This window comes from Equus caballus, chromosome 1 (genome assembly GCF_041296265.1).
Source record: "Equus caballus isolate H_3958 breed thoroughbred chromosome 1, TB-T2T, whole genome shotgun sequence".
In the NCBI taxonomy this organism is placed as follows: Eukaryota; Metazoa; Chordata; class Mammalia; order Perissodactyla; family Equidae; genus Equus; species Equus caballus.
In genome coordinates this window covers 51,680,937-51,703,447 of record NC_091684.1, presented here as the reverse complement: position 1 = coordinate 51,703,447, position 22,511 = coordinate 51,680,937, and the positions used below count along the sequence as shown (strand labels likewise).

General features: G+C 37.6%; 1 protein-coding gene across 1 annotated transcript in view; it reads left to right on the top strand.

Annotated features, from left to right (window-relative positions):
* The window catches only part of TMEM26 (transmembrane protein 26), a 39,538-nt gene extending 27,255 nt beyond the window's left edge, over positions 1-12,283 (top strand). The window contains exons 5-6 of the mRNA XM_001503481.5: positions 5,120-5,196; positions 8,181-12,283. Of these exons, the coding sequence (XP_001503531.3) occupies positions 5,120-5,196; positions 8,181-8,605 (502 nt within the window). The 3' untranslated portion in view covers positions 8,606-12,283. The remainder of the gene's footprint in view (positions 1-5,119; positions 5,197-8,180) is intronic.
* Positions 12,284-22,511: the final 10,228 nt, after the last annotated feature.

The window sequence follows — 22,511 nt, the reverse complement described above, 5'->3', positions numbered from 1 at the left end:
ATGTCTTCCTAGTAAAACTACCACTCTGGCTGACCAAGATGACCTTAACATTGCCCTTAGCTTAAGTAAACTTTAGAAAGGTTTACTCCCTAGTATGGCCTCTGATCTGCTTTTCCTTAGAGTATTTACTTCAGAAAATTTGAAAATGTAAATTCTTTTCTGCCCCTTTGAAAAGTAAGTCTTCTCACAGACTCTCTCCAGTTTTACCATCCAAGAAGGTCTTTCTTAAGGACCTAGGAGCCATCCCTTTGAAATGTGATCATCAAGAAAGATGGCACCCCTATCTCCCAGTCTCTTCGGGAGGATAAGAGCCTAATGTAGATCAATATCAATTAGCAAACACGGATGGCCTAATCACATTGACCAACCTTTCTCCTTAACGTCCTCCAGTACTCTCCCACTAGCTCACCCCAGTGCTTAATTCTCCTGCCTTTTGTTACAGTGGGGATGAATTCAATCTCACTGTCTATTGCAATAGTCTTATATAAAGCTTTCCTTGCCTGTTTAGCTCTGACTGGTGCAATTTTTCTTTGACATAGCCAGCCTGGTTGGATATGAGAACAAACATCCCATGGGCAAGAATGTCTCAGACTCCCACTCTTTATAACTGAAGTTCTATCAGCTTCTCATAAATAATTGTTACTCAACTTGTTATTTGCCTGTGGTTGATTTCCAGAGACCTGAAGTAGTTGTTTTGGACAATTTGTCCAGTGTTATGTATGCTTTTTGTGGAGGGAATTTGCTGATCTTTTCATTCGATGACAGCTACCCTCCAACATTTTAAGAGATTTGAATTTCAGTGTCCGTGCCAGGAAGAGTTAAATGATTATTTACACCTTTGGAGCTCACTCTATGCAGTCTTTTTGTGAACACAGACCATTTATTAAAAGGAAAAAATTCTGTTCCTGTAGCGTTACTGATCCTCCACTCTGAGTATTTGACCACACAAAGGACAATTTTCCTGTTTAGCCTGTGTTTTCTTTTTACTTAGCTCTTTTTGCTTGGTGGAACGTTTCTTCCAGGCTAGATTAATACTTCATTTTCTTTCTTTCTTTTTCTCACTCTCCTTTGTTTTTTTCTCTTCTCTGAAGGGGTTTGTTGGATGCTCTTTTAAAAGCTAGATGAATTCTATCCACTGATTATCTCTTATCTACAGGAACATTTACACTTCCAAAAAGAAATAGTTAAGCAAATTAGCAATGTATGACTTTATTTTTACTTTTCACCCAACAGATTTGGTGCACTGAGCTACCAAATGCCAGTCTTTTATCCTCCCAGTTTTTCAAGTAGAGAAGTGTTACTCACATCTATAATTATTCTCCTCAAGATCTTTTGTCTCTTTATAAATAGAGTCCATTGTCTGCTTACATGCTTCTCAGTTGACATTTATGAAGACAGATTACACGTGAGAAAATGGGGAGAGACAATTGGGGAGATAGTTACACAATGGAGAGAATGTTGGATAAATTCACTCCAAAATTCCTTCACAAATTTTGAGGGTTTGCCATTTAAGCTTAGTGATTTACATTCTAACGTTTAACTTTCCTAAGTAACTTTTACCATCTGATTTAATAATACAAATTGTTTCTGCTTCAAAATTTTTCTGCCCTTTTTTCCAAAGTTATTTTTGACAGCTCTACTAATATGTTTCTCAACAGCCCCATTCTCCCCTATTTTGTGTGTGTCCAGATAATACTTGGATATGCAAAAGACATACATTCATTATTCTAGGGTTACAATTTGGCTTATTTAGGGCTAGGGTTAGTTTATTATTTATCTCTATTTTATACAATGATAAAATTAAAACAAGGAATTTAAGAAGTATGTTCATATAATAATAACAAAAATACTACTAGTAGATAATATTTATTTATCACTTGCTGTATTCCAAGCAGTGTTCTAAGGGTTTTAATTATGATAAGTTATTTAGCCTTTACAGTAACACAATGAGGTAGATACTTACATTATTACCATTTTGTATACTGAACAGTGGCAGTCAGGAGAAATTGAGAAAGTCTCAAGGTTACATGGTAATAAAAATAATAACTAACGTATAGTGATCTACCGTACTTAGTCTGTATCAAGTGCCTTTCTAAGAGCTTTGTATGTTTAATATATTTAAACGTACTTAATAAAATTATATAAAATCCAACAGTTATTATTATTGTCATCCTCATATTGAAGATGGGTAAAACAAAGCGTAATTACTTATTCATATTTGTGTAGCTAGTAAAGGATCCACTTGGGATTGGAGGCCCACATCCTATCTCTCTGGAGAGGACCGGAGCTGGTATTTGAACTCCAATAACCTAGGACCAGAATTCATGCTTTACCACTGCTTTCTGCTGCCTTGCAGACAAATTGCACATGAGTTTTTGGTAGAATTATTGAAGTTTGAGATGAGAAGAAACTTCAAAAGTGACCATCTATTGAAAAATCTATTTTACATCTGTTGCAAAATCCTATCCAAAATTTTCTTACCAAGTTTTTGTCCTGACTTTCTTTGAAAATTTTCACTAATAGAGAATGTAATAACCCCAGGGGCAACTCATTCTATTTTGAGTTCACGTTATTAGAAAGTACTTTCCTCTATTGTGATGAAATTTGGATTCTTATAGGTGCAACTAAAATCCTTTGAACCTGAATTGGTCCTCTGAAGTCACAAGAAATAAGTTTAATTTCTTTTCTACATGATAACTCTTTAAATGTAGGAAATAAGACTTTTAAGGAATCTTCTCTAGTTTTCAGTTTCTTGGACTGTCCTACATATAACATGGCTCTGAGTTCTCTCGTCATCCTAGTCTCTCTCTTTTGGACCAAAAACTTTATAAATGTTTCTCCTAAAACATGAAGCACAACACATAATATTTCAGATATTTTCTGAACTTCATAGAATAGAGCAGGGCTAAAACTTTCCATTTCCTTTATGGAAATAGTATAATGCCGTGGTCAAAAGTGTGGATACTGTAATCAGCTATCTCGTTTTGATTTCTGCTCCCAACACTTATAATCACATTGCTTTGGACAAGTATCTTCAACTCTCTAAGTTTCAGTTTCTTCACTGGCCAAATAGGGATAAGTGCACCTACTTTGAAGAGTCGGTATGAGAATGAAGTGTGATCGTGGAGTTAAACACAGAAAACCGCTTGGCACATAGTATGAGCTCAGAAACCGTAGGTAAAATTATTTAAAAATTCAGGCACTTATTTAAGATCTACTATATATAGACATTGATATTGCAAAGAGGGAAAGTTACAGACTGCGTTCCCTAGGCATTTCCACTTAAAATTCTAGACTTTATACTTCTTGTGAAGCAACTCATGATTACATTTGATTTTGGAAATTCATAAATCATGTCACACTGTGGACTCATAATTAGATAACAGTAAGGGAAAATCCCGAGCCATTTTTATGGCTGCTGCTGCGAAATGCTACCTCTCCTATTCTAAGCCACCCAGTTACATCCTGTCAAGATCTTTTGGGATCCTGATTGTGTCTTCGGGGGTATTGGTTTCCTAGCCCAGCTCCATGTCATATGTGCATATGAGAAGTCTTCCATCAGTGTCGGCGACCAAGTCATTGATGAAATGTGAAGTAGAACGGAATCAAAGTCAGAGCCTGAAGCATCCCATTAGAAAGCACCCTTTGGGGAGTCATTTCGCAGTTAGGAATTCATCTAACAGTACTCAAACTCAGAACATTTCTTAATCTTGTTAATAAGAACACTATGGGAGGCTTTTTCATAAGCCTTGTTTAAATCCAAATGTCTATTCCTAATTTATATATCATTACCTGCCTGGTAATCCAAGCTCTATTTTGAAAAAAAAAAGGAAAGAGAGAGAAAATAATCTTAGTGGAATGCAATTGTTCTTAGGGAACTTCTGCTGATTCCTAGCAATTACTGTCTTCTTCTGTAAGGGTTCTCAGAAGTCTTTTAAATAATCATTTATATAGTCTAACTAGGGATTAATAGTTAATGTGCCTTTTGTAGTTTAAGATATATTTCTGCCTCCTTTTGAAAGTTAAGACTTCCTTTTTTTTCTCACCAGCCTTGTCTCCACCAGTAACTGCCAAGACAGATAATGATGGCTTAGAAATCTCATTTACAAATTCTCTTGGAGTTTTCAGATCAATTTTTTCAGGGCCCCAACACTTGAAGCACTTAAAGATATCCCTTACAATCGCGCCATTTGGTTTGGTTTCAATTATTCTTCCCTGATGCTTTTCTATTCCTTCCCAATCTGAAAATCCCTCTTGACAAAGAAGTTGGCAACAAAACCTGTTATTACACCACTAACCTCAAATTGATAACTTCCTTTATATTTTTGCTAGAAAAAATAAAGTGACTTTGATGCTTTTTTAATATCCTCTGTATTTTTGTAACCCCTATTCTTTCTCACTTTAGTCTTTGAGACCATTCTCCTGGGTCTATGATGTTTGTATATTTGCGAAGTATGGGCCCTTCTTTTGTACACTCAACGGTTCCTTCCACAAATATTTTTGGAGTGCCAGGTACTGTTCTTGGCACTTGGGATACAGCCGTGAATGAAACAGACATATTCCTTTCCTGACATGCTAGTATCTAGTGTAAATCTGTGTTTTGCATTTATCTCTCCATTTTTGTTCCAACCAAGGATAGTTTTCTTTTACTTGCTGGGCTTTTAATTTTTAAGCATCATCTAGCCCTTTTGAGATGGCTCTTTAAAGAGTCTCAGGATCTTTGAACAATTTTCACTTTTTCTCCTTGAAATTTCTCGAAACTAGCCCTCTGAATGTCCAGGTCAATGTCTGACTTATTTCCCAGCGTTTCTCTCCTACAATGTTTCTATGATTTTATAAAACTAAAAACAGCAAAATGGGCTTTGCCATAATTCACACAGATGTTGGCACATGTGCGGTTGGGTTTTAAGTCTCAGATTTCTTGTCTTTCACTTCTTTTTCATTTTTCCATTGTAATCATGCATGGATTTTTCATGGATCTCTTCTGTCACCAAGATATTTTGACAACTCTCAAGAGTTTTATTAGGGTATACTCAAATATAAGCAAAAGAAAATATTTCTCTTTTCTGCACGTTATTGTATTTTTTATTACTAATTTAAAATGTTGTCTGCATTCTAGGAATAGCCCTGCACTGGTCTATGCCATCCTTGTTATTTGGACTTGGAGCATGCTGCAGTTTCCACTTGACCTGGCAGGTAAGGATGTTGATGTTTGCTCAAAGAAACAGAAAATTACAGCTCTTGATTATAAACTGTGTTAAAGTTAAGGAGGCATTTGAAAGGATATCATTTTCATCATTTTGAATTCTTGGTGTTAGTTCCAGTTCAGCTTAGAAGAAAAGTAGGTTGAAACTTAGGAAAGCCACGAGCAGCCCCACTCTGGTACATGGTGAGCCTGAGATAGTTGGGTGGATAAGAGCACAGCTGTACTTTCGCAGCATACAGTGCTTCCATCACTTATGAATTATAAAACCTCTTGCAAATTAGATAATGCATCTGCACCCCGGTTTTTCATCCATGAAATGAAATGATAATCATAGTAGCTAGGGTAGAGGGCCCTTGTGATAGCTAGATAAGACATAGTTTGGAAAGTACTCAGCACAGTTGCTGGCATATGAATGTTATGTCTTGATATTTTTAAGAAGTCATTTTCATTTCTTTGTCAGACCCATGCATTAGAACATCAGAGGGAGTAAGAGCAGTTTCAGTGCCACATGGAAAATTAAAGTTTTCCTCATACTGGCCCTTGAAATCCCATTGGTCTTATTTATTTATTTATTTATTTATTTATTGCTTAGGAAGATTTCCTCTGAGATAACATTTGTGCCAACCTTCCTCTATTTTGTATGTGGGTCACTGCCACAGCATGGCCACCAACAAGTGGTGTAGGTCCGTGCCCAGAAACCGAACCTGGGTTGCCGAAGTGGAGTGCGCTGAACTTAACCACTAGGCCATGGGGCTGGCCCCAGGTCTTACTTTAATAAAGACACAAACCTGTAGGACTTTGTGAGAAGTAAACTGTTTTCCAGGAATTTCATGCTAGTGATGATCTAGAGCTGCATTGTCCAATATGGTGCCCACTGGCCACATGTGGCTATTTAAATTTAAATTAATAGGAATTAAATAAAATTAAAAGTTCAGTTTCTCAGTCACACTAGCCACATTTCAAGTGTCCATTGCTACATATGGCTACCATATTAGACAGCACAGATAGAGAACATTTTTACCATCACAGAAGATTCTACTGGACAGCATTGATCTGGAGTCATCCCATACCTTCTAGATACCCTGGAATTTTGATTTGGCAATTCTTCTGGATGCCACTTTACTCTGAAGAAATTCTAGGATTTAATCATTACATTTTCCTTAAGTCTGCCTTCTTTTTTATGACTTCCTTCCTGATGGCCTCAGGATTAGAATTAACCCTAGGACAGGGATATTTAAGTTTTTATGCCACTTTTTGGCTCACTTTCATAGGCCCAGAGGTTTCAGAGGGCATTTTAGACCTCAGCATCTACTTTCTGAAACAAAATTGTCACCAGAATAGATTGAAAGAGTAGCTGTGGCTTTTTCAGAAATACCAAAAGCCCAATTACTAGTTAATAATTGCAAACAAATATATGCCAATAACACACACACACACACACACACACACACACACAGAGTTTGTCATAATATGCCCTAGAATATACTCTATACCCATTGATCAGCTGATGTCTTCTGACAGAATATTAGCACCATTCCTTTAGATGTCAAATAAGAGTCCCCTGGGAGTCATTTCCTGACCCTCACTTCTTAGGAAAGGCTATTATCAATCTTATGTTAGTTTTTCTTTTGTCATTCACTCTGCTGGTCCTCAGCCTTCCATATCTTGTGGTTTATAGCCTTGCTAAGAAAATTTTTATTTAAGAAAGAAATTCTATAAACTTTCAGGGGTGATAATATTATGCAGCTGTTTGTAAAACAAAGACCAAATGTTACTTCTGACTAAATCACTATTGTATTTTCCAACAAACAGTACATTATGTTCACCCATTTTAAAGCAGCTTCATAATATTTGCAGACTCCAGTAGACGAAGGCATTCTTTGTTTGAAAACTCCAAATGGAAGCCTTCATTATTATAAAAGGATTATTTTCTGCCCTTAACCTTGAATTAAGTTAACGTTTTAGAAATTAAAACAGAAAGGTTCATCTATTGATTGGATCGCCTTTTGTTTAACTGGAAAATCCGTAATTATATCCAGTCTTTCTTGTAAACTGTGAAACAAAACCATAAGGAATTACACAAAACAAAATAACAATGGCATTTATTTGGCCTTTTTCCCCCCACCATTAGAAAAATATGTTTAACATGAAATGAGTTTGAATTTGAATATAAGCGCTTGAATTTTTGCAACACAGTTTTCACATGTGGCTGAGTGAGTCAACCAGTAAATAGGTAAATCCCAAAGAGAGGATCCAGAAGGATCTGGGCCACGTATACTCTGTTCTGTCTCCCAAAATTAGTAGTCAGGTAAGTCATTTATTATTCCAAGGGAAAGAGGGAGTGAGAAAGCAGAGAAGAGCCAGGCGTCTTACTCTGAAGGAAGCAAAGAGAGCCGGTGAATATGGCCTTCTCTCCTCACAGATATCATTGTTATCTCAGTTTTCAAATGAGGAAACTGAAGCCCAGGCAGGTTAAGTAAGTTGGCCAGCATCTTGCTGCTAGAAAATGAGGGAACCAGGAGAGGCAGCCATGCTCCTTGACTTGAGGCCTAGCGCGTCCATCTGTGCTGCCTGCCGTCACTGCAGACCCCAAGGGCAGACATGCTACTTTCTTTTATTCTTTATTTTCTCTAGTCTAATTAATTGTGCTTTCCCCAGTGTGAGGACTAGAAGGTGAATTTTTTGACGTGGATATAAATTAGAGGACTGGCTTTCTTTGATGTGTTTTATTGGAATTATAAATTATTACCAATTTTGAATATAAAATGACCAATTATGTTAAATGGTTAAGCGTGGTTAAGGGTGATGTGAAATCTTAAGGATGGCTTCGCCTGTTCCACCCAGAATTCCATTACAGAATCACTCCCAGTCGTTGACTAGTGTAGCAGCCATTGTTGATGACTTGTCATTTCATTCTGTCTTACTTTCCCTCATTTCAGAGAGATATGTTAACTGGTCTGTCTTGTGTTTTCAGTAAAGTACGTCATGTGCCCCTTGTCTGTGACATCGAGGGGATTCCCCAGCCTGTTCTTTTGCCAATACAGTGCCGATCTCTGGAACATTGGAATCAGCGTCTTCATACAAGACGGTCCCTTCCTTGTCGTGCGCCTCATACTGATGATCTATTTCAAAGTGATAAACCAGATGCTGGTGTTCTTTGCGGCGAAGAATTTCCTTGTCGTGGTGTTACAACTCTACCGCTTGGTGGTGCTGGCGATGGATGTCCGTGCTTCCTTTCGAAGTCAGCGAGAAGGCCTGAAAGCACAGCACAGTCGCCCAAGTGGCCCAGCCGAGAGCGGGGCCTCACCCGGAGACTGGGAGAGTGGTTCTAAGGAGGGCTTGGCCTTGCCTTTGCGGGCCTTGCCAGACACCTCCGACGACTCTCACCCCACACCGTAGTTATTTATTGACAGCGGCATGCAACTAGAACATTCGACTTTCTGGTTCTTCCTACAGACAGAATCTCCCTCTCTCTCTTTTCTTTTTATAACCTTGGCATATAATAATGTTCAAAAGAACAACATAAAAGGTGATCTTAAACCAAAGCCAAGGAATTTTCTTTTTTCAACTGAATGTAAAGAACTTTGATTAGTGGCTATGGCTACAACTTCTGTATGTTGCTATCAGATGTTATAGTTGTTCAACGACTAAGTGATTTGTTTGTCTTGAACTGTTTGAAAAGCTGTGGACAGGGTTACGGTGACATGCCCTCCAAAGGTTTAGTGCAGACAAACCGTCGCGGCCGTTACCTGAAAATGGAGAAGCTTTGAACTTCGGCTCTATTGTCAGACTATTCTCATCTGATCTTTTCTGCAATGTCCCTCTGACATCAAAAAATGTACATTCCGTGAATGCAGAACAAATGAAGGGAAAAGTGCCTTTAAAATTACCTCACTGTGGGCTGGAAGCAGTGAAAATCTCTGCTCAGCTTCCATAGCATGGCGAGCCTTGTTCCTCGCTGCACAGATCTTGCCAGGAAAATCATTTTTCTGGGCTGATGTGGTATGCTGTCATGGCGCATATGCTCTTACAGAAATTTTATTGCTTTTGGCTTGGGTACTGCAAAATTCACAGCAAGCCATTTCGGTTACAGATCTACTGGTTGTGAGGCAGGAAATACTGGTAATGCTAGGAAAGTCACAGTTTCCACTCCGAACGTGATTTGCGGTATTCGTCAGTGTTTTTCTCTACTCCGCTTTGCCGTCTTCTGTATTGCCAAGTTGAACTCCGTCGGTTGATGTAAGGAAGCGCTGAAGCAGTGAATAAAGGTGTTTCAGGCCCTTTAAGTGTTACCATAGTTTCTGGGGTCTGCTGGCGGTCTTGGAGCTCCTCTGAACTGCCACTACCGGAGATGGCCTTTGGTCTCAGGGACGATGTTGGTAATGGCGGCTCGCATCAGCCCTGTCCACGGCCAACAGCCCTTGATTGGTGACGGCGGTTAGAATATGCCGCAGCATTGTGGAAATCAGGAAATTGGCTTTTCTTCCCTGCATTAAGATTTCATTTCCCCAGAATTGAAATAGCCATCTTTTCCCTTTATATAGCTCTGTACTTTCCAGATGGAGGTGATTCAGAGCCTTTTAAAATGATTTTTGCTTTTAAAGATACAATGTGAAAATTTCCCCGGCCATCTAGCAGTAATGACACGAGGCAAACACTTTCAAAACTGTTCTTTTAGAGTTCAAAGCATAGTTCCTCCTTGTTATTATGCTCAAGAATTCAAGGGAACTTTAACAATAAGGCAGGGTATGACCTTAAATTGGATGTGACCTATAGACAACCAATTGGAACAATTTTATCAATAAATCTGTGCGACATGATATCTGTTCAAAACATGTGATAAGAAGTTTCATGGGCAAATTCTGTTTTTATACAGAGAAATTACTATTTTCCAACTAATGGCTTCTTCAGTGCCTGATATCATGTTTCTATTTCTTTCTTGTCTTCCTTGCCTTTCTAATTTTAACAATATGATGATGGTAAAATTACACGTGAAACTAATGGCATACATTTATAATTTGCCATAATAATTTTATGAAAGTTAAGATCAGAACATTATATTTATATAAAGAACTTGACAACTTTTAAAAGCTTGTTATTTAAAATGCTTAGCAATTGAAAGCAAAGTAATAACTGCTATTTATAAAACCGCCTCAGCAGAATCTGTTTTTATGTTGACTGTTTTACGTTGACTGTTTTCCCCCACAACATGTATGTGCCGCTTATTATTACAGATTTGCTCATGGCATACTTTTCATGTTTTAATTTTTTTCTTCCAGGAAAACAAACATTGAGCCTCTAAAAATAGAGGAAGTATAAAGTAGTACGGCTGTTGCAAGGATATTTTTAAATGCTTTCAAATCTGAGACTTGGCTTGGCTTCGAGAATGAGCTTCTAGTGTTTAAGTATTTTGTAATTAGCACTCCTCCAACCGCTTGGGAAATAAAAAGTCCAGAGTCTAGCTTTCCTCCGAGTGCCAGAAAGGCAAAGAGAGCCCAGGACCAGCTCAGCAACTAATTGTGGCAAAAATAGACACACGCTCTGCAAGGTTTTCCAGGAAAGTCCGTTAAGCGCAGCATTTGCGACCCTGACTGCCCCTACTCCCACTCCCTGGGACTCACTGTTTTTAGAGCAGAAAAAAATCTATATTCGTTTAGTTTATTTAAAAGTAAAACCCAAGTCCAAGCGGCATCCCTAGGACCCCCGATGAAAAGTTCAAACTGTATTCAGTTAATTGTATGTTTTTATTGTCGATTGTTCGCGTTGTAATGTTTGAAAACATCCAAGGGTTCGCTCTACGGTGGCTAGAACAGCAGTTACCTCCCAAATGCTGACATCCTGGGATTTGCTTCCATTTTATTTGTAATGAGATAACTGACCCAGATCATCTGTGTAATGTGATGTAAACCATACCTCTCTCCTACCCTCCACGGACACACAACACGCCAATCCCCAACCAGTGAAGAATGGGGCTTATTGGTGGTTGTTGGTGCTGTTGTTATTTGTTGTTGTTGTTATTTAATTGCTTAGTTAAAGCTCAATCAAATGTCCTTCCTAAAATCACATCATTCCACTGGTGAGAAAACACAGTATTTATACGTGTTTTAACGATGCTGTGTAGAAACACACCTCAGAGAACCATCTTGTGGGTTTTCTTTACTCTTACTGACCGAATCTCAGAGGACATGACGACAGTGCAACATTAATAAACTATCTTTGCCTTTGATTATTCTGTTAATTTTTATTTAAGCTATAAAGGATCATATAAGAAAATAAACATTTGTGTTGGCCAATAACATTCTTTCTCATCTTACAAGAAGAAGATTCTTTCATAAATTTATCGGTTGGCTCTGTTTGGTTCTACTAACATGTAGCAACACTTCAGGCCTTTTAAGACCAGGAAGATTTGGCCGAGAAATATCAAGATTCAGTATTGTAATGTTAATTGTTAAATCATTATTTAATAGAAACTCTTCAAAGTCCTGGGAGGGCATGCATTGTAGGTGCACATGCTTTAGGATTTCCACCCAGGTTTCAGAGTTCAACACTGACCCTGTTTATCTTTGGCATTTAATCTCAATGATTCTTTATCAACTTTCCTGCTAAAAGAGAAAAAGAATTGCAAGGCCAAGCCTCTCTCCACCTTCATTGTACTCCAGTGCCAGAAAAGTGAGGTTGCTGAAATATATTGCAGACCCTCAGAGATGGAAGTGAAAAACCAAACAGTCTTGAATTATAAGAAAAGAAGAGACTGTTGTTCTAATTTCGGACTTTGCTTTTTACTTGGTGGACATTCTGATCCACTCTCAGAAACATCTGATTTGGGGTTACACCAGGCAGCTGGAGGATGTTTATAACTCTGAGGCTTCAAATAACTTTCCATATCATGAGAGTAACTTTAAACAATGTTTGAATAATCAACTGCTACAGCCATATATTTCATGGGTGTCCATCCTCCGGATCTTTCTTTCTAGATGATTTTATAAGAATATTTTCTCTGAACTATTTATATTTATACTATTTTGCTGTGAATGACCTTTGTATTTTATTATAAACATTAAATTGTGTACAACTTTATCTTAATGCCTGTTTTTTTTTGCCTGCATTTCTCATCTTTGTTCTTTACTGTAATTCATCTCATTTAGTTTTTAAGCTCTGGTTTAAAAAAAAAACTGATCTATTTAGAATATGACTAAAGTGGCATTTCAAACTGGTGAGGAAAGACTGACCAGCTTTATAAATGATGTTGAGAAATTTTGCAAACCATCTGGAAAAAATAAAGTTAGATTTTTATCTCACGCAATATATAGAAATAAATTCCAGATGGATTAAAGATCTAAATGTAAAAGTGAAAACTATAAAATATTAGGAGAAAACATGGAATATATCTTTAGCATTTGGGGAATGGGAAAGATTTTCCAAAGCAAGACATGAAACCCAGAAACTATGAAAACAAGATTGACAGATTTTCCTTGAAAAAGTTTAAAATTTCTGAATGGCCAAAGGTATCATGGATACATTCCTATTATTTTCTTTCCTGGAGAAAGATGTCAGTGCATTTGGACATGAAAAATGAGAGGTATGGAAATTAGAAAGGAGGACTCAAATTTATTATTTATTTGTAAAAGATTGAATCTGGAACATCCAAGAGAAGTATTTAAAAAAACCTAAGAAGCTATTAAAAGTAATCTGAAATCATGCAAAAACCAATAGCTTTTCTATATATAAACAAACGTCACACAGAATATATATTTGAAGAAGATATCTCTGTTATAAGATAAACTAGAACCATAAAATACATAGGAATAAACTTAACAGGAAATGTACAAGATCCATGTAAAGAAAACTCTAAAATGATTTTGAGGACTGTCAGTGAATAATTTCACAAATATAAAGATATATTCTATCCGGGAGTGGGAAGAAACCCTGCTATTTTAAAAAGTATCAATTTCTCCTAAAGTGATCTATAAGTTTAACACAAGCTCCATGATGATATCAATAATTTTTAATGACTACACGAGCTGATTCTAAAGATTTATGATAAAATAAGCAGGAAAGAACAGCTAGAAAATACTAAAAAGAAGAGAAAAGGGAGAGAGAATTTCCAGTGTCTTTACTTTATACAGCTCCAAAAGCCAAGATAATTTGATTCTGTCAGGCGGAAAAATGAAACAGAATAAGGTCAAGAAATAGACTAAAATACATAACGATTTTGATATGTGATAAATTATGGCTTGGGAGGAGATAAAATATTATAAGTGGTTTAGGGTTTGGAAAATATTAATTTGGATCCTTACCGCAATCCTTACGTCCAAAACATTTCCAGATGGATCAAAGAATTAAACATTAAAAATAAAAACCAGTGAATTTTGCTTTTATAGTTACAATGGTGAGAATGTTTTCTAAGTAGGATACAAAATTATAAACCATAAACAATTTGTAAACACCGACTCATAAAATTAAAAATTTCACATTGTAAAATTACTATAAGCAAATTCAAAAGTTGAACAACAAATTGGTAAATATTTTGCAACGTGTATAACAAAGCATTAGTTTTTTTAATGAGCCAACAGTTCCTACAAATAAAAAAAAAGTAAACACCCATTGGAAAAATGAGCAAAAGATTGAAGTACATGAATCACTGCAAAAAGAATAATTAAAGAAATGAGAATCAAACCACAATGAAACACTATTTTTCAAATGCAGACTAAACCACAAGATACCATCTTTCTATTATTGGGTTGGCAAAGATTCAAAAATTTTTCAAAATGCTGTATTAGAGGGGATCAAAGGAAGCAGACATTCTTATTCATTGCCAGTGAGGATGTAAATTGGTACAATTCCTTTGGAAGACAATTTGGCAATATCAGTCAGAATTAAAAATATATTTATCATCTGACCTAGCAACTCAACTTCTAAGAATGTATCCTATAGATAAATGCGGGCAAAATGTTTTGTATAAAGCTGTTCAGGCAGTATTTTCTATAGTAGCAGCATAGTGTCCATCATTAAGGTGGTTATTAAGTTGTGGAACATCCACACTACATAGTACCATAGTTAGGCAAAAGTAAGGGAGCCACCATGAGTATGTCACTCTTTTTGTAAATGTTATCCAGACCTTTACAGGTGGCTAATAAATGTATGAAATGTGTCTCAAGTTTCCAATGATCATGGATATTCTCACCTTTTCTTTTCCTTTACTTTAATGCCTTTTACAGTTTGAAGGTTATCAGCATGCGTTACTTCTGTAATTTTAGAAACAATTACTAATAAAAAGAAGCCTCACCAGCTTAGAGAGGCTGCTGCCATGTAGAGATACTCTGATGTCGTTTTCCAAATAAAGCAAACCTACACCCATCACAAGAAAATAAAGACTTTGCCATTATAACTAAGGATGATCTTTAGATACTTTAGATAAACCGAAGGTTTAAACCATGTCAAATTCAGCTTGCCTTATGAAGCATCAAACCTTGGGAAATGAAATAATGAATAGATCTATAAGACCACAGAAAAATCAAACTGACCAAAACAATTCATCAGGTCTTGATGAGTACCATGGAGACTACTTTGCAACAGCCAGTGTGACACTTTCACACTCCCTGACATTTATGGAACCATCAAAACAAACCATAGAGGAATTTCACATTGAATTACATAGTCAAGCTGATTTCCCCTGGAGATAGAGAGAACTGAAGGAACCCTGAAAGAGAAAACTTCAGAAAAAATCTGTGCATCTGTTTCCAAGTCCATGTTCATAGCCCATCTGACTTGTGTATGTAAGCTTTTTTGATTTTTGTCAAATATTTACTAAATTTACAATTGATTGTGGTAAGCGATCAAATGAATCGTATGCAAATTTGATCAAATTATTGAAGAAAACAAAATGTCTTAACCCAATCGTATGTCAGATATCATATAGTCTTTGTATCCAAACAGAATTTTGGGCAAGGAAAATTGGATCTACAAGACAAAATATGTTTTCTCTGCGGATGCTGTTGTTCAGCTTCTGCCAAGTGCATAGCTAGAGAATTCAGATGGTTGTGGTTCTGGGATCTTGGGGGTTGTTTCTACCTTCTGGCAATGAATGTTCTTCCCTATTATTCAAGAGTTCCCATATGACCTGAATGACAGCTAACAGCTGGGTCAAAAGCTATAATTATTCCATCAGCTTTCTTGGTTTCAAGTAACTTCTATAACTAGTGGTTTCATTGGTCTCTAACCTCAATGTCTTTCCTGGACTCCATGTCTGGATTTGCATCTCCCCCTGGATATTCTGCAAGCACAACACAATATGTATAGAATACGTATCTTACCACACCCAACTCCCTATATACTCCCCTCCTTGCATTCCAAATCATGGCTAACCGTGTTGCCAGGCACTCATGCTAAAACTGGAGATATCCTCGACCTTGGTTCTTCTTTCTTATCCCTCCTTACTAAGTAATCTACAAATTCTTTTGGTCGTGCTGCTTATAATTCCTTTTAATCTTTGCCCTACCCTTTCTATTCCAACTGCTACTATCTTAATTTAGCATCTCATCATTTCTTGCCTCACTGACTGTGGTCATTTCTCAACTGGTTGTCCAACCTCCTGGTTGAATGTCCCATAATAATATCCTAAACTGCATTCAGAGCTGTTCTAAAACGAATACTGCATCATGTGTCTCTTCTATTTAAAACACTTTGGTGATGCCTCACTGCCAGCAAGATCAAAAGTCCTTTCGCAAGCTGGAAATCATTTAAGACCTTTCATAATCTGGCCTTACCCTGACTTTTCAACTTTGTTTCCCATAGCTGCACACATACACACACACACACACCCAACTGCCACCGTAACATACTCCTTGTCCTCCTCTAACTTGCCGTTGTCACTTACTTCACTATATGTTTGCATGCACTGTTTCTTTTTTCAATGATCCTCCCTCCGTTGCCACCACTCCATTACTGATTCTTTGTCTACTCACCCCTCACCTTTCCTGGGTGGCCCATTTCCATCCAGAGTTGATGGCTATGGGAGGAAGAATAATCGCATCAGCCAAGATTGCTCTGCACCCTATGGGATCTCCAGGAGAGTGAGCATAGACATCCTCTGAGAGCAGAGACATCCTCCAGCCCTGGGTCCCTGATGTCAAAGAAGCAATGCTGATGAGGACACCAGGTAGGATAATGTGGGTGTGAGGCTATGTGACTTGTCACTTACAGTGGTCCCAGACTAGAGTTTGCAGGAGTATCAATGGGATGGTGGTCCTCAGAAGTTTTCCTCTCTTCTTCTCAGGTCTAGCTGAATTATGCAATTTCTCCCATATTTTCTAATCAAACCACCTCTATTTATATTGCCTTAATAATGTCTTCCCTGGCTCCTTACGAAGATTCCCCCTTCTAGCAGTATTTTCCACTCAGCGGTCACCAACCTTGACAAAAATCCACATAAAATCTTCAGAAGGCTTAGTTCAAAGATCACCTCTGACTGCTTCCAGAATGGAGACACTCTTCTCCTTTACTGTATATTCATAACACTTTGTACTTGTCTCCATCCCAGTGTTCATCAGAATAAATGTAATGATTTGTTTATGGGACTGTCTCTCCCAAGTCTGTGAGCTGTCTGAGGGCATGGGCCATTTCTCGTACTCTATATAATAACAATACAGCTCCAGACACACTGAAATTTTGTCTGTTCCCAGAATTCACCAAGCTTCTTTCTGTCTTGGGGACTTTTTTCTTGCTGATGCTTCTTCCTGGGACAACCCCCAACCCACTTCCCATTTTCCCAGTGCTGGCTCCTTGTCTGCATTTGGATTCTAGATTAAATGCAAGATCCTCAGAGAGGCCATCACTTTATCCCTTCCTCAATAACCTCCATCACCTCGATCTTTATTTTATTCCTAGCATTTATCACCAGTTGAAATTATCTTTATATATCTATTTATTTATTCTCTATCTTACCTACAATGAAAATGTAAAGGTCAAGGGTATCTGTCTTGTTCATCTCTGTGACCCCAGTGGCTAGCACATAGTAGCTGCCCAAAAACTACTGTTGAGTGCATTATTTTTTCTATGCTTACTTATCCCTATAATACTTTTACAAAACTAAAGTCATGCTACATATTTATGTATACACCTGCTTTGCTCACTCATTATCATTTCTTGAGCATTTCCTAATGTTGAGTATTTTTTTGAGAACATAACACCTACTGACTCCTCTATGTGAATGTAGAAAAAGACCTAATCATCAAATACCATGGGCTTTCCCAGCCATCATCTTCCTTGACACTCTGCCTTCAGTATGGTGGAATGCCTTTTCTTGGTGGCCTCCTCCACTCCCATAGTGATGTGAGGTTCTCATATTCCCTCATTATCGGTTCTTTCTATACCCACGGGTCTGTTTACTCCTTCGCTCTCTAAATGTACAAGTCCTACCTTTTCCATCCAGGCTAATGTCTCCCTTTGCAATTTCACTACCATCCATCACTCCTTCAGTCTACATCGCTAGCTTTTTCCCAAGCTTCTCTTCCACATTTCCATGTAGATGCTCTTCGGGCACTTCCAGCTCAACATGTCCACAATTGGCTTCAAAACATGTCCTCTCCTAAATCAGTTTCTTTTCTTGAACCCTCAATTTCTGTTAACAGAATCACCATCCTTCCAGTCATTTTGGTTCAAACTAAGTTGTCATCTTTGACAGACTCTTTTCTTCACACATTTGCTGAATCCTATTTCTTGTTTTGCATAATGAATATAATTTTGTTGCTTTTCTCTGATTATTTAAGCCATATTTCTTCAATGTAATGATTTCAAACAGACAAAAATGTATAAGAGAGTAAAAATCACGTGGAGTCCCATCTTACTACATTGTTCGTCATTAATAATTTGGAGGTCATTCCTTTGTGAACCTTTTATTTTATATAGAAAAACCATGGATAGGTAGATAGATAGGTAAGTTTACATAAATGTGACAATATGCTAATTAAATCTTTACAGATTAAAAAAATCAAGAGTTGCAAAAATTGTGACAATTTAAATTTCTATGCAAATTTGTATTTTTAAACTTCAGCTCTCAATCTTATCAGAGTTATCTCTGTGAAGGCATACATAACCTCATGTGGAGAAATGAAAAATGTCTGTATTTTAGGCCTTTTGTGAATTTGAAGCCTAGACCAATGGTACCCCTGTGGTAAACTCTGGAACTGAGACTTTGTTTTATTCATCTTTCTATGCCCCAAGGAGATCCTCATGGTGCATGTGGAATAATTTTTTGCACTATGAATGATCAATGGCATCAACAAATATCTTTTAATGCCTACTACATACAAGCCACTGCTAACTATGTGAGGGATACACAAATGAATAAGATGTTGCTCTTGCTTTTGAGGAAATTTATATCCATGGTCTTTCAAAAAAAAAATGCTACTGTAACCTCCATAAACTTTGCTCCCTACCACTGATCTTTGTGCCTGTGAAGGGCTCATTTTGGTTCTCTGGGGGTTTTGTTGTAGAAGCTAAAGGCCCCAGCCTTTCTCCCAACATGCACTTTCAAATATGAGAGGGGATGCAAAAAAGAAAGGAGATCTGAGATGGCCAATTTAAAAGAAACCAAAGTTGTTTGTTTTTTGAAAACACATTTTGTAGGTTGATGGCTCTTGATCGCTGTGGGATGGCCACCGTAGGATCCCTCAAACATCGCAAGAGCTCATCTTGGACTTATAATGATTTGGGCTATAATCTGCTGTCTTCTTTTCAAACGATGCAGTTATTCCGGAGAGGCTTCTGTCTGAACTCAGCCGTATTTCTATGCTCAAAGTGGTGGGACACCATTCATGTGAAAGCACCATGGAAGACTTACAAGCATTGTATGGGCCTTCAGAATAGTCTAAAGTGTATTCCTAGTAGATGTCCAGGGCAGAAGATGCTCATTCGTCACATTCAAGGGAGCAGTGAAATTTATTTTTACAAATTCACTTGGCTGAAAGGAAGAATACCTAGGGCCATCACATTCTAGAAATCTCAATTATGGTAAAACAATCTTAGAAAAGAAGTCAGACTTGGTCTATACTTGAAGATTCCAATCTCTTTTATTAACTCTTTGCAAATACTTTTCAAAAAGTTTAAGATTCTCCTTAAGTGGTATTTGGCATAAAAACCTTAGATAAAATGCTAGTTTGGAGAACATGTCGGTCATTTTTAAGAGCAGATGTCCACCATTTCTCTCTTTGGGGAAGCAGCCCATTAAGCTTCATGCTGTTGAATCAGATGTGACAAAAAAGTTCATTCAGCCCGATTTATTTTGGCTTGAGAGTCAGCAGCATGAGTAGCAATGGCTGGTATTTCTGGATCTGCTGCTGCTGCTTTTTTAAAGACTGTTGAGTCGGACCTGACTGAATTTGCAGACATCCCTGGTTCTGCTGAACACACGTGCCTCTTCACAGCCTGAGTGCTGGTGATCTATAGCATCCTGGTAATTTGTGTTGTAAAATTGCACACCTACCTGCACAGATGTAAAATCAGCACCAAGCAAAATAAGCTTACCCTTGAATCTTTGTGTTCCGTGTTCTTCCATAGAAGACTAAACATCCAGGAGCTGATCCATTTATTATACCGTGCATGGCATCACTGGGGGTGACAGCCACATTCATCAAAGCTCCAGTCCCTCGAAAGGGATAACGTTCAGGAAATATTTGATCAGCTATCACGGAATTCATCCTTGCCTTATGGCTTTTCTAAAACTTAATAAAAGTCCTCTTTCAAGCCGAATCTTCCAAAGAATACAGACCTCATTTCTCCAACTTCTTGGAGAAGCCAAAGCAAACATCAACTATCATAATTTCTGTTTTTCAGTTTCAAGTGCCTCAAAAATGCTCTTTCACTTAGTGTCACGCTGCTGACCTCCTTTTATTTGTTGTCCACACAAGGATTTTATTCGAGATCGACTCTGCTCTTTGTTTGCACTTTGAGTCACATAGCTTTGGAGCATTTGAGCATGAAGGAATGTTGGATCTCCTCACCTCTTTGAAAGTGAAGAAATGAAAGCGGGGAGAAGCGAAGGTTGTCCTCGGTGTACTCTGGTGAATGGCAAATTCAAGACCAAAACAACCCGAACACAAATGCGAAGTACAAAGAAAAACATACAATAAAACCAAAAAATTAAACGTGTTTCGTTTTCTGCTGATAACACATAATATCTGTAATACTCTTAAAATAATTTTATTTGCCCAACATTTTAGGGTTTATACAATGCTTTCACATCAGTTGTTTCAATCTTCATAATTACCCTGGAGGCAAGTTTTTTTTCTTAAACAAATGAGAAAATGAACACTCAGAGTGGCCGAAAGACCATGCTTTGTCTTTGGGTTCTGAACAGGAGCTCAGATCCGAAGGTCTAGATCCCCAGGTAGGAACGCATCATGAAATGATTCCACTCCATCAGTGAGAAGCAGTGAGCACAAACCCACTTAAACATTGAAATAGATTTGTCTTCCTCATCAGTCTGAAATTTTCCAAACTTAGCTTTGACTAGCAAAATTGTCCTGTTCTTGCTGGAAGTGGGTCCAATGACAACTACAGCTGTCAGCAAAATTAGAATGTGATTAAATTACCACTCCATTTCTTTGCACCCTGAACTGGTTTGCTCCCAACAGCTTCCATCCTCAGGAATATTAGAGTAATTTGACTGCCTCTTCTCAAAGAGAGGTTTGCATTGTGCACATTTCTTCTTCTTGCTGTTGTTTCTGCAGTACTGGGATTAATTATACCAGAGAGTTTTCTTTTGATGGTCTCCTTTTGTATACTTACTGGAGCTGGGAAAAATAAAACTCATTTTTTTCTCCTTCCCACACTGAAACTTTTACCACATTTTCTAAGACAATTAAGATAATAGAATAAAGACACAATGACAAGGAAGATGTGGGTGTCCTTCACTGAAGATCTGTAGGGTTTCCCTAACACAGACTTCTCCCTTTCCTTCCCTTCCTAGCTCTGTCTTTGATACAAGTCCTTTAGGTCATGGCGACAAGAGTCTGTAGCAGGTAAAAATGAATCTAAAACAGTAAGTCTTCCTTTCTTTTCTTTCTCTGACTTCTTCATTTGCATAAATTAAAACCTGTTCTAAATTGGCTTCTTTCTTTCACATGAAAATATGTTCTTCAAGTACTCATTAAATGCCCAGTTACCTCATCCTGTCTTCTGCTTCCTTAACTTTTTGTCCCTCAACTTCCCATGGATATCACTTGTCAGACTTGCATAATTTTTTTCTGTAAAACCTGAATTAGTAACCTTGGAAAGTCTGAATTGCATCCAACAGGAATTCATTACTGAGTGGGGTGACTTTGACTTTCATGAAAATGAATACTCTGAAACCATCAGCTTTGGAAAATAATTCATTACCCTCTTTTTTTTGGTGGTGGGTGGATAAAGTGCCTTTCGTAAAAGTACCTCTTGTGTGAGTATCCTGTGTGACCTCTCTCTTATGAAAGAAAATGTTAGGACAGTCAGTTATTTAGAAACATTGTTCGTGCAAGCTTTTATGCTGACTTTCAGTGAGAACAAGATGAATCATGAATACTTAAAATTTTTTCCCCATGGTCCTGCCTAAATCCTAGTTTAATTGTTTCAGAGTATGCACCTGGGAGATGCCGTATGCAATATGGATTGGGGAGTTTGAGTTTCCAAGAGCTGTCCAGCTTAGTGGCCAGTGGGAACGCAGCTCCCTGGAATTTTCATCTCACTCCTCTCTTGTCTCATTGTTTGGGCAGATACTTTCAAGTCTCTTTCTTTCAGGGCAAAACAATACTTACCACTAGCTCCGGTATTTTGAAGGTTAACAAGTTTTAAGATTTTTCCTTACTTTAGAAAAATTATCTAAAAGGATGAAGTAGAAGATTCATGCATCTAATACTCAGATCAACAAACTTTAATATTTTGTCACATTTGCTTCAGTTTTTTTCATATTAAGTATATCAATAAAATAGGGATTAAGTGAAAATCCTCTTTGTACTCCTCTTCAATTGTATTCCTCTTTCTCCTTCCCTAGAGGCACACTCTTTCATAAATTTGTTATATCTTCTCCCAGGCCATGTTTTTACATCTTTACTACCTATCTTTAAACATGATGCAATATTTGAGGCAGACAATTCTAATTGTCCATCTAATCATCTTCATTCCCCTCTTCCATTCTGTCAGAACCCTGGTCTTGTCCAGGAGGCAGAGACCCAGGAAGTCTACTCATCCTCCCTCTCAGGCACTGGTGCAGCTGAAGAGTAGAGGGATGGGTAGAGAAAGATGTGACCCAGATTCGGTCAAGGAGCTATAAGCA